The sequence below is a fragment of the Chelon labrosus genome, assembly GCF_963514085.1.
Source record: "Chelon labrosus genome assembly, chromosome: 6".
Classification (NCBI taxonomy): Eukaryota; Metazoa; Chordata; class Actinopteri; order Mugiliformes; family Mugilidae; genus Chelon; species Chelon labrosus.
This window is the reverse complement of record NC_140342.1, coordinates 14,647,311-14,663,229: the sequence shown is the minus strand read 5'-3', so window position 1 is coordinate 14,663,229 and position 15,919 is coordinate 14,647,311. Positions and strand designations below refer to the sequence as shown.

The 15,919-nt window shown below is 46.1% G+C and overlaps 1 protein-coding gene across 1 annotated transcript in view; it reads left to right on the top strand.

Annotated features, from left to right (window-relative positions):
- LOC311489345 (zinc finger protein 521-like) overlaps positions 1 to 13,835 on the top strand; it is a 78,518-nt gene extending 64,683 nt beyond the window's left edge. The window contains exons 7-8 of the mRNA XM_084546394.1: positions 2,798 to 2,913; positions 13,430 to 13,835. Coding sequence (XP_084402520.1) covers positions 2,798 to 2,913; positions 13,430 to 13,459 — 146 coding nt within the window. The 3' untranslated portion in view covers positions 13,460 to 13,835. The remainder of the gene's footprint in view (positions 1 to 2,797; positions 2,914 to 13,429) is intronic.
- The last annotated feature ends 2,084 nt before the right edge of the window (positions 13,836 to 15,919 follow it).

The following is a 15,919-nucleotide window of genomic DNA, read 5'->3' as shown; positions in this document are numbered from 1 at the left end:
ACACTTTTCTTTTACTTATGTCACAGCGTGAAGTACAAACTTGAAGAACTACAGGATGCACTGCTTTCAGATCCACATGAGTCTGACAACTAACGTAGTTTAATTAGTTTTTGTTTAGTTGCTGCAGACGTTCCGCAGGTACACGGCGTTACAATCGTGACATCTTTCGCAGCAAAAACAAAAAAAAACACGGGGTTTAGATTGAACTAAAATGAGTAGCTGTTGTCATCTTCTAGCCAGAACTTACGCCGCGGACTTGTGCTGCGCTGTCCCGCATCGCGAACTCTCGGGTTAAACCCAAACAAACACACGTAGGCTATAGACGAATAAATAAATGAAAAGGAGAAAGAGGGAGAAAAGGATAAACTTATTTTTCCTCCCCGCACAAACAGCTTAGTATTGGTGCAGTGCAGCCTGCAGAGAGCACCACCCTGCCAAAATAAAGATGAGCTGGGGCCTGTAGTAAAGGAGACGTCTGCCATGGGCGGCCCCTGAGATCTAATCAGAGGGCTTAATATCCCCCACAGCGAGGAGACCTTGGCCCCTCAGCCCCCTCAGCCCTGACACCCTGACGCCCAACCCGGCTCAGCGCTGTGTTTCGGCTCGGCTCTGGCTCCGCGGCCAACAACTCCACAAAGTTCTCCGTCTCTGTCTCTCTCCCTCTCTCTCCCTCTCTCTCCCTTTCTCTCACTCTCAGCAGGGAGAGACACAATGGCCAGCCACTGATCCTGTTTGGATGTGGTTTTGGATTATTTCTTCCCTGTTTCTCGATGTCCTCATTTTAACCCTCCAGGAAGACAGGCCTCTGTTCCTCCTCTAAATGGGCAATGTAGTGGCATATTTTATTTGTGAATGAAGCTGCCAAATGCCAATACGTTGTCCTTTCATCGCCTATTTCGACTAATCCCTTCATTACTCGTTGCGTGCCAATTAAAAAAAACAACAACAATGAAAGAATCTAAATTTGAACTCTGCTTTTAATTAATTATATTTATTAATTTATTTAGATTTTTGCAATCATCTCCAGAGAGCATACTGTAAATATGCTGTGAAGCATTTCAGGCCATGGTACATAAAATCAGCTGTCACTGTCCACTCATATATATTTATATATATAAATAACTGCCAAGCTATAAGCTGATAAATGCATAGCCGATTAAATGCGTCTCCTGCTGGAATCGGACCAGAAACGCATGTAAACAGCGAGAAAACAGCTAGCTTGACATCTCAGTTGTGTTTGGCCCTATTGTACAGTATTTGAAGGCCCCCCAAGTCTCAAATCCATTTTTATTTTTGCTGTATTGACTTTTTCCTCCTCTAGCCAAAGACATAATGAAGGCTTCCTGCAGCTGCTGTGACCTGCTTCTGTACAGTATATGCAGACAAAACACTGCTGAAGAAAGAGGCTATTGTTTATCTGCGTTTTTGTGTTTTGTTTTTCGCGCGTATTCCCCCGCAAAGAGTATCGTCGTCGGTTTCGGAGCGTAGCAGAGCGACAAATGTGCACGACAGCCTTGACCTTGAGCGGGAATGTTTTGTAACCGACTGTAAAAAAAACGGCCGTGTATCCGCAGTTATGTTAATCTTCATGTTGCCGTGGTCATTAGTTTCAGAAACGGACCATGGAGTTGTTGTTTGTTCATTAGAGGAGGTTTGTTCATTCCTGGTTAACACGCTGCCATGTTGCCAGGGACAGCTGTCACCCAGGCATTAGCAGTCTGAAGGCATCGCCGCAGTGTGTCTGCTTTGGATCTAAACTTTATTTCCCAGGTCAGGAGTGTGACATTCAATGAAGCCGAATGTGTCTCAAGTCTGCACAGCTCAATAATTAATAACCGCTCTCCCAGGTGAGCTCAAATTGGGACGCGTTAAAGTTGCAGAGCCGCGCCACGGGGCTGCGAGCGACCCCAAAGCCATCTCCGACAGACACCTCACCTTTTGTGGCTGTGCTCTTTTCCTCCCCTTCTCCTCGTGGCCCTCGGTGCATGCATTAGAAGGAAAGTTATTTTGAGCTGTAAGAAATTCAAATGAAGGCCCCACATGCTAACTTTTCCAGAGCATCCAGACCTCTGAGATTAGACAGCCATCCTTAAAGCACAAGGGTCTGGGATAACAAACGGCATGTTTGAAGTGCTCCTTGGAGAATGTACACACACACACACACGGAAGACACACTCAAGTTGCGCACAATTGCATCCCCCTTAGCTTTTCGCCGTGGACCGCGGCTTAATTAAAGCACAAATGTATGGTATATGTTTTAAGTGCCAGCGAGCTGTGTGTTTATATGACGGCGAACGTAGCCCGAGTGCGCATGAATAAGTAGCGCAACAGCATGAATATTTATATTGTCAATATAATTAGCGATGTAGACTAATGGAGGCCATGTTTTGCACTTGAAGCCATGCCAATTTTTGTGGTTGTTTATTTTCCGGCTTGTTGTCCCCGCAGTGGCGCTAAATAAAGAGCATCATTATTCCCAAAACATTATGCATTCGCTAGCTCTGGTGCCATGAGTATGACCACTCTAGTTTTTACATCTAAATTGTTCTCCGTTTTCCTTTTTTCAAACATGTATCTCATAAGAATAATATTTGTGTTTTTGTGCATTTGACATTTCCCGTCTTGCACTTCTGATGCAGCCTTGATCCTACTTTAATTTAGCAACATCAACGATAAGAAGCCAAGAGTAGAAGCATCTTACATCGATGGTTTTTGGAACGGCATGCCACCTGAAAATGACAACATTTGCACTAACCATTTATAAATGTCTTCTTCTTTGTTCCCCGTACGCGTGCAGTGTTTGTCCAGGCCAACAAGCTCCAGCAGCACATCTTCTCTGCCCACGGACAAGAGGATAAGATCTACGACTGCTCGCAGTGCCCACAGAAGTTCTTCTTCCAGACAGAGTTACAGGTGAGCCTTGGGCTTGGGGGTTGGGGGTTGGGGGGTGGGGGGACTAAAGGGCCACCGGCAGAAACCGAGGCCGCTAATCACACATGACAGCTTAACAAACACTAAACACCGCGCCCCGGCTATCCCCTCCATCCCAGCCGGGATGAGAGACTCAGAAGGAATTATTTCAGTCCGTTTCCAAAACTCATTTGTGATGTGCAGATATGATTTGATTTGCTTATTAGACCGGCAGAGCACTAAAATATCTGGAATTAGAGGATTAGTGGAATGCTCGTTTTTGAAGAGGTAATTACATACAGTGCAGAGGCAAAAACACAGTTGAGTCAATATGCCTGCATCTCCCTTCCTAATCACAGAGGAGGCCTCGTGGCTAAATATGAGCTCCGTCCTCTGGGAGACTGTATCTGCCCTTCAACAAAGTTAGTAGTTGGACTTATGAACTCGCAATGTTAGAGAGATAATCCATTTTCTAGCAATCTTTTCCTCCGGTCCTTGGAGAACCTGAAAAAATGAAACAGACCTTATTATATTATTTCACTGCGGTGGTGTTTTCAAGCAGCTCTGTTTTGTTTGGGGGATTCTCTATCGTACACATGGCATACTTCTCATATCCAGATCTTTTTCTATTACCTTTTGAAAAGCTAAATCGTTAAAATGTGAGCAGTCCACGACCACCACCGTCTTCAATCTAATCACCGGAATTAGACCTGAAAGCGCGGAGAGAAACCGCTAGCTCCTGACCACATCCTCCATATGTATACATCTATCTGAAACTTGGATTAGCAGCGCTATGTATTAGCCGGTAGCCAGAGGAAGCATCCAGGGCTCGGCCGCCCATCGATCGGCAATGATTTTCATATTGAGATTCAGGTTGTAAACACAGAGGCGTGTGTCTGCCAGGAGGAAGGTGAATGTGATCATTATCTGCTGGTCATTTGAGCGCCGCGAACATGAATAAAACAAGTCCTGATCTGCCGACATGCAACTCCACTGCAGAGGAGGTTATTTAACAAGGCTCACACTCCAACAAACTGCCAATGCGGAGGCCCTTTCATTCGTTTCAAGCTCTCCTGTTTATCACATTTTCATCTCTCATTGGTACAAGTGTTCTCTATACAGCGAGCGCTGTTGCGGGCACCTGTAAACAATCTCAAATAACCTGGGGATGTTTTCCCACTTTTCTTTTTGTTTGACATTTTTTTTGGAAAGAAGTGATCTCCACCTCCCGGAGGTGATGTTTCATGCATGATTATATTGTTTTACTCTCCGTGTGAAGAGACAAGAGCAGAACATGAAAGACCTATGGCACTGTGCTGTGAAACGAGGGCTATGAAAGGAGAGCGGGAGTGATCTTGGGGGGGATGAGACGATCACGATGCTAATCCCGTGCCATGCTCCGAAAGGAAGTCCCATGTGACCGCGTGCTCACGCTCATATGTATATAGAAAAAAATCTGCTGCGTTTTTTTTACGCCAAGGCCGACTCAAAGCTCTCTTTAGTTTTGTTTTCTGCACGCAAGCCCCTGAACTTAGTCATGTTAGATTTGCTTTCTCCTTCTATAGTTAAAACCTGGCAAACAGTGCAGGTTGGAGGCTTGTTTTTAGTTGTTGTTTGTTTGCCGTTGCCATTTCCCATGCATCACACTTCAAAATATCTCACTGACACGGGGCAGTCGTTTGTCAGTCTGTCTGAAGTGGAGCTGTCTTCCAGCAGCGAGAGCTCTCTCTCTTTGCCAGGTCTTAAGTTTGGAGTTTCTCCCTATTTCTCCCTGACACTCTGGCCCACTCGCCGGCTGCCTGGGCTCCTCATCTCTCACAGTAGTCGGAAGGGTCAAAGGGCCAGAGCAAGCTGGGAGAAGGAGCAGCGAGAGGGAGAGCTGCCACGGCAGGTAAAGGGAAGCAGGAAAGATATTTTATTAATTTGCTGCTGAGATCCTGAAACAGACCAAAGGCTGTGACAGGTATCCAGTGCACCACTCCACGTCCTCCCCCACCGCCTCCCCCCGTGAACTCTACCCTGCGAGGGGCTAGCCAATTTTCGCCAGCCTGTCGAGATGGATGATGGGAGAGCATCCGTCTAATCAGCCCTCCCAGGACCCCCCGCCCAGCCGCCCCCCTCAGACCGGCCAGATTGACTGACTCCTGGGCCTGTGTGCCCCAGAATCCAGATTCCAATGGAGAATAATCTCTCTCGCTCTACCCTTCTTTCCCTCCGTTTCTCTTTTTCCGCTTTCTTTCACAGACGAAAAAAAAAAAAGAAACAAGCAGAGAGATGCATAGACCACCATTCCCCTCAAAACCCTCCAGAGGACTTCCCTCTACCATCACACACTTTCACACAGCATACACCCTGCACATCCCTTTCCCTCACCCCATTAAAATATGGAGCAGAGTCTAGATATTTCATGAGGTGCTGATAGGGAGGGCAAGCGAGCTGGCTGCTCAGAGCTCTCTCTGACCCTCAACTGCTGACCACCCCTTGAGCAACCAGCCGACATAGCTTCACTCCACACACCCAGAGAAGAGCCGCCGTCCTCTCGTCGTAGCTGTCCCCATACGAGGAGGGAAAAAAAAAAAAGCGAAAGGCCTCATTGCAGAGTGAAACTTGATAATAAACTTCCCTTTTCCCCTTTGCGTTGGCTTCAGATACAGTAGCTTTTCGCTCCACGGAAGGAACTGAGCCACTGACAAAGGCGCTCGGCTGGATTAATTAGCCAGATTCATTAACTGATGGATGTGCAGTATTAGCCACAGCTTAAATCTGACATTTCTCTGAGTGCGCGTCGTTTGTGAAGACACGAGTTGAGCTCCAGCGTAGCGGCGTACCGGAGGGCTGCAATCAGGAGGACTCTCTCCCAACGATCCCAAGTCCTCCAAAGACAAGACAATGAGACTGAAGTTACACAACAGTGAAGATGACATTTCCTGCACGACATTCCCCTGTTCCTTTTAAGCTGAGGCTGTCTTTCACTCCCTCCGTCCTCCAATTTCATTATCATTCCTTGGAAGTGACACGAGATTGTAAGTCGCGTGTTAAGCCGCGCCGTGATCGACGGAGGGAGAGGAAGGACCGGGGTGCTGTATGACTTCTCCCTCTCCTCAGACGCCCGCAGGACACGTACCTTAATTGGAGTGTCTTTTAAAAGGATTCCTTCAAAGACAATCCAAAGCTCCCCGGCCTTAATGAGTGCTGAAAGTGACAAGAGCACATCTGCATCTTGTTCTACTTCCCCACACAAATGAGATTCTTCTCTCCCCGTGTGATAGCCATTATTGCCAAGCTGTGACCAATTCCGCTCTTTTAATTAAGCATATTTATAGGCTTCACGGTCACCAGGTCAGTGTAAACAGCTATGTATGTCGTAACGTCTGTCCGGGGCAGAACATAGGGGGAGAATGAGGGAGATGGATGCTTGGAGAGGGGGAAAAAAAGAGAGAAAAAGTGCCAAAGAAAGCGGTGCGGTGTGTTTTTTTAATGTGCTACAACACATAGAACCACTAAAGTTGACTCTATAAACGATGACTATTAAAAACGTTATTTTAGGCCTCACTTCCCTTTTTGTTTAATCTAAATAAATGAGCACGGCGGCCAAATTCCCCAGAAGTTTTTCTTTCTTTCTTTGCTCTGTTAATGAATTCTAAAATATGCCCTAACTGCCCCGAGTCCCGAAAGTGTCGCACAGAAAGCAGAGCCTCCCGTGTTTGTCCCTAAGTGGCTCTCAAACGCCGAAATTTCCCTGAATGTCTTGATCTGCCGAGTGTGACAGCTCTTCACGCTTTTGAAAGTTGCGTGTATATATATATATTTCCTTTTATATGACAACTTGTTTTCTTCTTCATCACCCCAGGTGCTCAGAATCCTGTCACCGTTTCAAAAAGTTGCTCCGCGCTATGAAAAGGATTAAGGGAAGCAAAAAAAATAAAAAATAATAATAATAATAATAAAACGGCGGCTTGTGAGGTGCCGTCATTAATATTTAGGCTTATTTGTAATTGCGTCGAACACTGTACAAACACCGCTCTGCACTGTAAATGGGGACATAAACACCCTTAGATGACTAGTGATGTATCACAATAGTGGTGTTCTAGTTTTGTAGGTGGATCAGAATTAGACAGCATGACAGACCTAATGATCCTGGGAGGATATTGTTTCTCAGCGCGTGTGTTTGTGTGTATACATCTGTGTGCGTGTTGTATGTATTTTTCTTTGTCTCCGTCTCTCCCAGGGTCTGATATGTGCATGCAAACACATTGTCTGGAGGGAGACATGACAAAAACTCCCAGAAGCCTTTGAGCTGTTTTTTTTTTTTTTTTTTTTTTTCTATTTTTTTTCTTTTCCTCTGTTGCACCGCTGGGGAAAGTTAAATCCAAACAAAGAGGAGACGCTCGGTGTACTGTGCTCGAATCCATCACCGGATCTCTCCCTCAGACATGTCTCCTTTACTTTTTCTTCGTTGACTTCTTCAACAACTTTGATGAAAAGGAGAAAAAAAAAAAAAAAAAAACGACGCGCAATTTAAGCGCTTCTCGGGAAATTCACCGCAGGTTTAATTTACCCTCTGCAGTGATTTGATTTTCAAGTGTCTGTTATGCTGTTGATGTTAACAAAATGCAGCAGAGGCCAAAATAAACAGCATTAGAGCAATTATTCCCTCTCGAATACCCTACTCGCACGTCGTAATGCCGAAGTAATTTAACTCTTCAGATTTGGAAAAGGCGTTTTGAATGGCGCCAGTTACGGGTCAATTAAAAGTGGATTTTCTGGCTTTTTGGTGGGAGTGAGAGTGAAGATCCGCTCGTTGATGAAGCGCGAGAGAAAACGCAGTCTCTGTGTTTGCGAAGTACAAGGCAGGAGTGGGTTGGTTGGGTGGGTGGGGGGGCTCTGTAGTATCCCTAGTCAAAGTCTGTCCCCGACTGAAGTGGTTAAATGTGAGAGTAATTGTGTTTTGTTTCTGGGACTGACATGTGGAACCCCACGGACCCCATCTCCCTCCCAGTGACAGGCAGAGATCCTCCCCCCTCGCTCTGTCTAATTAGAGGATGTAGCCCAGGGCTCATGTCCCAGGAAGACCCATCCCCCTCCCAAGATGGCTCCCCTAAGAAAGCCCTTAATTGGGTTCTTTAGTCATAGTCTTCATTTTGGCTGGAAAGGCATCTGTGTGTTGCTATCACCTCAGAATACAGTTTGTATCGCTCTCTTGTGTTTTTTTTTTTTTTCTTTTCGTTCTCTCTCTCTCTCTCATTTCTTTCCTCGCTCCCTCTCGCTGGTCCCTCTTTCTATTGCTTTCCCTCGCTCCCTCTCCCCTTCTCCCACTCTCTCCTCACTTAATGAGGCCCCATAATAACACAGCAGTTGTGCAGTTGTTTTGCTACCTCAGTCAAACAGCGGGATCACCGCATAGTGTGTTTCTAGTACCATTCACTTGTCTACTTAGACAGGGTAATGAGTATCATTTGGAGCTACAAAGCACCAGCCCACAAAAAAGGTGGTCCGTCATCTCCGGTTACACCTCAGAAGTATTTGGTCGGGGTAGTTAGACGTCTAATCAAAGCGTTTCAAACATTATGGATTTATTATATATTTTTACTGTTACTGTGCTGTTACTGTATGACTATGACTCCCCGGGCACGCCACTTCAAACAAGACAGTCTGTTACCAAGGAGACCAGGCCGGTTGTGGCACAACAGTTTGGGGTCAGCCTTCCCCACGGCCTGATAAGTGATGACTGTGGAGAATGCCAACTGCTGTATTATTTATTTATTTGATTGTGTTCTTCATTGGCTAAACTAGCCAGCAGTAAGCCTGGCCTGGGGTCAGAGCAGGGAAGGATTACTCCCTCTGTGGACTGGTCAACGGTAGGGAAAGCACAAAGGGACGGCCGAGTCAATACTGGACCAAGTTCAGCACACCATTAAAGATCAAGACAGAATGCGGCACTCCTGCCTTTCCCCCCGAGTAGCTTCGAACAACAAGAAAACGCTTCACGCCGAGGCCAAATTTTCACAAAATTACCCAAGACATAGTGGAATCATTACTGATCGAAGTCCACTGTTCGTCTTCTGGTCATCACACAAACATAAATGAGCTTAAACATCCCGGTGATTTCACCGCTCGAAATCACCCCGCTGCGTGGAGCCAGGGAGAAGGAAAAAAAATTTTCTTTAAAAAAGATGGCCGGTTCTTTGTTTTAGTATCATTTGGTGACATTCTCTTATGCCTTAATTAAATTCCTGAGTGATGACTACTGGTATGCACAGGTCTCAGTGGTTTAGTGCACACTCCCCATGCTCCAGATGCAGCCATGCAGGCTTGCTGCATGCCGGGCATGCAACGTAACAGAGGAACTCGGCGCAGGCTTGTAATCAGGGCTTCGAGGGGGATGTTTACAGTTTTTGACTTGTCTGAAAAATTTTTTGATCGCGGAATAAATAAGACACTTTAGCTGCGGGTGTTAAATGGATGCTCTGAACTCTCCTAATTAAATGATTTATTTAATGAGTAATCTTTACCGTACGTAACATCTGATTCACGATATCTAATTTGTCAGTTTTGCTGTTGGGCAGATGTCAGCAGCAGACTTTAAAAAAAATTAAATTTATTAATGCAAAGTGTGATTTATTTATCATTTCATATGCTTTCATTAATTTTCCCTTTGTCAGAATTTGTTTCTTTAAAATATTAAGAAGTGCAAAATTCACAGAAAACTCCCCAAAACTGGTAAATTTAGACTTTTAATGTTTAATATTTAATTTATGAACCGTTGTATTGACTCAAACGAGGTTTTAATCCAAGCCGTGCGCATGTTCAAAGCCACAAAGTCATACTATCTTTCATAATTCACAAGATATGCGATACTTTGAAACTCTAATTTTAATTTTGGCAACATTTTTATTTATTATTTATAATATATAAAATGCAGCACTTAGATCTTGAGAGCTACGTACTGCGACAGAGTCTGGTCAATCCACTGGTCAGCTCTACACTTGTGTAAAGTGCACTGCTCACCGCTTTATTTGTTTAGAAAGCCTTAAAAAGGCCACGGCTTAAAAAGTCATTATTGCTCACTCAGCTCTCTAACCACTCGATAAAGTCTGGGTTTAATGTTACATGCTGGATAACACCAGGTATAGAAGAGCAGACACAATGTACTTAATATGCGCCCAGCAGGTATTAACATTATGTTAATCAAACATTGTTAGCATTGAGATTAAGCTCTACATCTTCTCCGTCTTTGATGTTGGACAATCTGAAGATCGTCTTTAATGCGGAGAGATCAGATGAAGAAAAAAAAAAAAGAAAAGAGAAGCTGGCCTTTTCCTCTGCAGAGCTGATGTAAGAGATGCACCTCTGTTGCCTCACTGGAGACCGGGTGCTATCGATGGAGACCAGAGCAATGGGGAACGACATAAAGAATGATTAGTTAATAAATCAGCTCCCCAGCCTGCTTGCTCTTTCCCGGTCTGTGCTCTTCCCCAATCGTTCCCCATTTTTTTTTTCTCACCTTCTCCCTCTCTGCAGCAGTGTTAAATTCCTAAGACATGTTGCACCTGTTTGCATGGGTACACAAGACCCCTGCCGGGTGTTCTCCCTCCTCTTCCACTACCCCTGAGGGCGTTGCAGTGGGGTGATGTAATCAGATGAAAGCGGTGGTTTAACGGTGGCACAGAGCCGGTGAGAGAATAGAAGAGGAGGAGGAGGAGGAGGAGGAGGAGGAGGAAGAAGAGGCTCGCTCCGAGCCAGTGCAGCCAGTCTTCATAAGGGAGAAGCGGGTGCGCATTATTGATCAGTGCAAAATTTAATTTAGTGGAGAATTGACTGCTATGGTTTACCTGAACACTGCTGGTAACTGGGCCCTGCAGCAGGCCTGTGTGGCCAGCAGGTGGTTGAAAGGATCGAGGAGGAGATTAAGGGTTGGATATAAGGGAAGGAAATGGATGATAAGAGGAATGGCGGAGTTTCAGGGGGAATAGGATGGCATTGAAGGAGGGAGTTAGGATGAGAGCTAAAAGGCTTAATGGAGGGCATCTAATCCTAAATTGCAGCGGTTCTAGTGTGACACCATTAGTGACATCCTCCTCGCTGGGGCAGTGGACATTTCTGTAATTTTCCCGCGGAAGGTGCGAATCGTGTGTTTCATATCTAATTTGACATTTTGCGCGCTGTAGGTACTTTGCTCATCCAACACTTGTGCAGAGGCACTTGAAGAACTTGACAAGGATGAAGATTGGAAAGTGAATTTCCACCCTCCCTTAACTCTCCCTCCCTTCCACCTCCCGCGCTCATACACAGAACAGTTTATAGCTGCTCTGCAGAGTTCAGTATCCACAGAGATAAAGGTATCAGTTTCATTTTCTTTTAACGTTCTTCTTTTTTTTTTTTTCCTCTCCCCCTTTTCCACTATTTCCCTTTAGTCTGCATGGCTGCCACAGCCACTGAAGTCGTTTAACACCGTCCTTGAGAAAGCCCTCAGTGAGAAAACTCCTGGCATGTTTAAGGAAAAGGTAGAATGCAGTGTGTGTCAGACAGAGCTGGGACATGCAGAGGGGGGAGCCATTCCCCAGAGGGGTTATTTTCCCCTCTAATAGCTGTTACGAGCCCTACATTATATCCAAGGAGCTACATTCCTTTGGGGTCCGCACACACGTACACACCTAGACGCACTGCCACACTCACACAAAGGCGTGCACACTCAGTTGAGCACAAATTTTCTCTCTGTGTTTCTCTCTCTCTCTCACGGGCACACACACACACACACACACACACACACACACACACACACACACTCAGTTCTAGCCGCTTTGCTCTCCCCGTGTCAATATCCTGCCATTTGAAGTCACGTACTGCAGGGGCTTCTGGGAGTCGCCGAGGAGCCAGGCTGACGGGTAATGGGCCGCATTCATTAATAAGGTTGCCGTGCTCCTGTCCCTCCTCAGCAACGCCAAGGATGTCTTCACCGGGGGGTAGGGGGTTGGTGGAGTGTGAGGAGGGGGAGGAGGAGGAGGAGGAGAGGTGAGGAGAGAGAGAGAGAGAGAGAGGATCCCGTGGGGAGTCTCCTCCCAGACTCACTTAAAGGAGCTTTATTTCAGCAAGAGAGGAGAAGGAGGAGGGGGGGGGGGAGCAGAGGAGCTGTCCGGAGCCGCCTCTTTAAAAAAGGGAGAGCAGGGCCCAGGCGAGCCGCGCTAACCCGTACAGGGGTCACAATCCTGCTCCCCGTCAAACAGCTTATTACCCCACCTGTCGGGAAGTAATCGCCCCAGCTGAAAGGAAAGCTGTCGAGGTGTTTAAATGCTTTATATGGAGGCAGCTGAAAGGGTAAAGAGGGAAGGAATGAATGCGAGGGGGGCTAATAGTCATCTCCTAGCACTGCCCGAGGGATTCCGCACCAACAAGGTGACTGCTTCGGTAAACCCTCTCGCTGAGGTTGCCGCAATCGTTCCCGATCATCTCTTCCACACAGTTCCGTTTCAAAAGCGAGTTAAGCGGCGTAAATGTAATCCCGCGTGCTTTTGATCGCTCAGTCCTGCGGCCTCCGAGCGGGACGGAACGTACTCGCGCGCACCCCCCCGGGCTCGCGTGCTCTCTTTTTTTTTTTTGGTGCATGCATGCGTGCCGATGACTCTGTGACAGGTGTGTCTAGTCCATGCCAGTTTACAGAGTCCAAGGCCGTGTTTTAAACAGAGCGCAGCAAGTGGGGCATGTAGTTTGCATTAAAGGGATTAGCAGTCACTTCAAAAGATGACCTGGATTCAGCCCACCAGGGACACCAGTTACACACCCCCTGGTCCACACTCCCTTTAAAGAACCTGGCACAGCTGCCCCACTACAACCACTCTCGACGGTCTGTGTGTGTGCCTGCATAAATTTGGGAGATGCAGCACAACAGAGCGGTATTGTCGGCTTGTTATCCTGTCATAGTGAATTGTGCACCGTTACATACTTAAAGAAGTGTGGAGGATCAAATCATCGCTGGCCTCACCTGCGCCTGAAGTATTTCTCAACTTTTGATTATTTTATTTATTTTTTTTTTCCCGCCCGCACTGTACGTTTGCAGCAGAAACATATTACATGTACTGTAGACACCGAATAAACAGGACTCCTAGGATGATATTCCTTCAGGTGTGTCAGTGCCTTGTTATGGATTTGTTGCCATGGATACAGGCTTTGATCGGGAGGCAGGATTTCTGAGGAATGGGATGTTATCTGTCAGCGGTCTTCTGCCTTTTGTGTTAGACCAGGTTTTAACTACGCTTAATCCCAAAGCCGGCGCCTATTGATCCGCACCAATTTGACTCCTGCGCAGGTTAATTGGATGTGGATAATTGAAAGCCTAACGACGATGATGATGTTCAAATGTCACGATAATCAAAAACACAGCCCCCCGTCAGTCGCATCAATCAACCGGGAGTGTGCGAGGAACAACATCTGTCCGGTGAAATGGAAGGCAAATGAAAGCTTCGTCCGGCGTATGTGATCATAATGTTTCCCCCCCCTCTTTTCTTTCCTTGTGTCCTCGCAGAACCACACGTTGACTCAGCACAGCAGCTAACGTGGCAGAGCTCAGCGCCGTGGCCGAGAACAAGGATCACATGACGCACGGAATAATGTCTGGCCGCCAATTACCGTCAGCGCAGTTTCCCCACTGGCTGTCTCGCGCTGAACCTTCGATTCAGTCACACCACAAGAAACCATGCCACAGCAAGAAAAAAGAAAAGCAAAGAAAATAAAAGAAGGGGAAAGAACATAAAAGAAACCTCTCCGTTCTTTACTAACCATTATTTCGGGAAAATAAAGAAAAAGCCGACGTGTTTGTACATAGACTTCTTCATGTGTTGCTTAACTACAGCTATATTGCAATCTTATACAGTATTTGCCAATGTACAGTTCAAAATGTTTGTCCAAAAAAGAGAAGGGGGGGGGGGGGGGGGGGGGTGTAAAAAAAAAAAAAAAAAAAAAGATCAATGACATTGTCAGTCGGACCAGATGGGACCCAACCAGTTGTGTAAAGGAGAAACAGGGTGCCGCTGAGAGCATAGGAGACTGTAGGAACTGGCAAGTGTTGTCAGGAGGACTCTTTTCATCAGTGCCACTCCTACTGCGCAGTACGTCACTCCGCATCCTGACATGGTCAATCATTACGGGGTAGAAAAAGCTCGATTCACCAGCAGCATAGGCTGAAATCTTGTCCGTGTGCTCCTCATAATATGGCTGCCAGAGGACCAGCTGCGAACGGCGGTGCGACTAATCTGCACTGCCTGTGCTGGAGTTCAGAAGAGAGGTGCAAAATGAAAAAAAAAAAAAGAGAGAGAGAGGGAGGGAGAAAGAGAAAAAACAACAGAGAGAACAGAAAAACAGGACAGGGGACGCGATGCTGATATATGCAAACGCAGTGACACAGATTTGGAAAAGGCTAGTTCCTCTGGTTGGCTCGTGAACAGAGGCGTGAAGCTCCCATGTGGCTCTCAGAGCATGGGGAAATCTCCAGCCCACTGACTCAACCTGTACATTTCTGTTATTAATGTTTACTGCTCGTTGAAGCCTGGAGATTACTGGAATATTTTTTTTAATGTTTTTGTTATCTCGACATTATTTTATTTTATTTTATTTTTTTCACAATGGGGGAGTAAATCTTTTTGAATTTGGGGTCATGGAGGCTGAACCCGGTTTCAGTCCGTCTCGGGGATATGCCGTAGTTACAAAAACTCCGTCCCTGGCTCTCCTGGAGAGTGCCCAAGTGCTCCCCTTGTTTCGTTGTAGTGTCCCATCGCCCTCTGCTCAAGCTGGAAGCCACTGTGGCGTCATATGAAACTTTATTCCATTCTGTTAATGTAAATGTTTTGCATTCATTGAACCTGAGATGCACTTTTGTATGAAACTTTAATGTTTTGACATTTTGATTGAGAATTGTTCGTACACAGTTTACAGGAAATCCACCATCTCCTGCAGCAAAAGGACAGTTATCTCCGATGTTATTAAAAATGTATTGTACAAATATGGAGTTCTGTATTTGGCAGACCTCGTTTTTTGTGTTGCACATGTGATGGAAATATTAAAAAAAAAAAACTGTATGAGGAAACGGCTTCGATGTCCCTTTCGTGTGAAGAGGCCTGCGTGGCTTTTAATGTGTGCGTGCGTGTTGGCGCGTGAGAGGGGCACGCGATTAACCCGTCAGACAAGACCTACGACGGCATAAACACAATCATCATCAAAAGCTTACACTGCTTTTTTTTTTTTCTTCATTGTATCAAATTGCATCCTATTTTTCCTCGCTCCCTAGTGGCTCTCGCTAACGAACATCTGAGCATCTTAAGGGAGGTCTGTGTTATTAATGACTCCATTACCCATCACCCTGTGCGGTCCCATTCTACACACCCTTGCGCTAGGTCTATTTAGGGAGCCTCCAGCACTCCGGGGGACCTGGGAAGAGATTCTTCTGCCTTTGTCGAATGGGACAAAACCCGTGCAACAACATCTGTCTGTCCCAGCACATGATTCATCAGCGGCGACGTACGAGCGGCATAACATTTGTTGAAGCTTTCAGGGGTTTTGTTTTGAAAAGGCTCGGCGCTGCAGCTCGTACGGTGACCGTACCTGGTGCCTCGTGTGCATTTCTCAAGACTTAATTGTTCATTAAGTTAAATAAGAGCAGCAAATACTCTTGTACAAGTTGTTTTGCACAAAGCATACGACAATCAAGCATAAATAGTTAATAATTCGCAGATCCCACCCCTGCCAACCAAAATAGCTTTGACTCATTGAGACATGTACTCCACGATACATCTGAAGGCGTCCTGTGGTGTCAAGCACCACGACATTAGCATCAGATCCCTTACGGCTTTTAAACTGCGAGGTAGGCCTCCATGGGTGGGATCTGGGCAATTTAGAGGCCAAGTCAACACCTTGGACTCTTTGTCATGTTCCTCGACAGATTCCTGGGGTTTTAGTCAACCAAATACATGATCTTGGCAAACTGAAATCGTGTCCTGTCTTCAGTTCAAATTGGACTTGA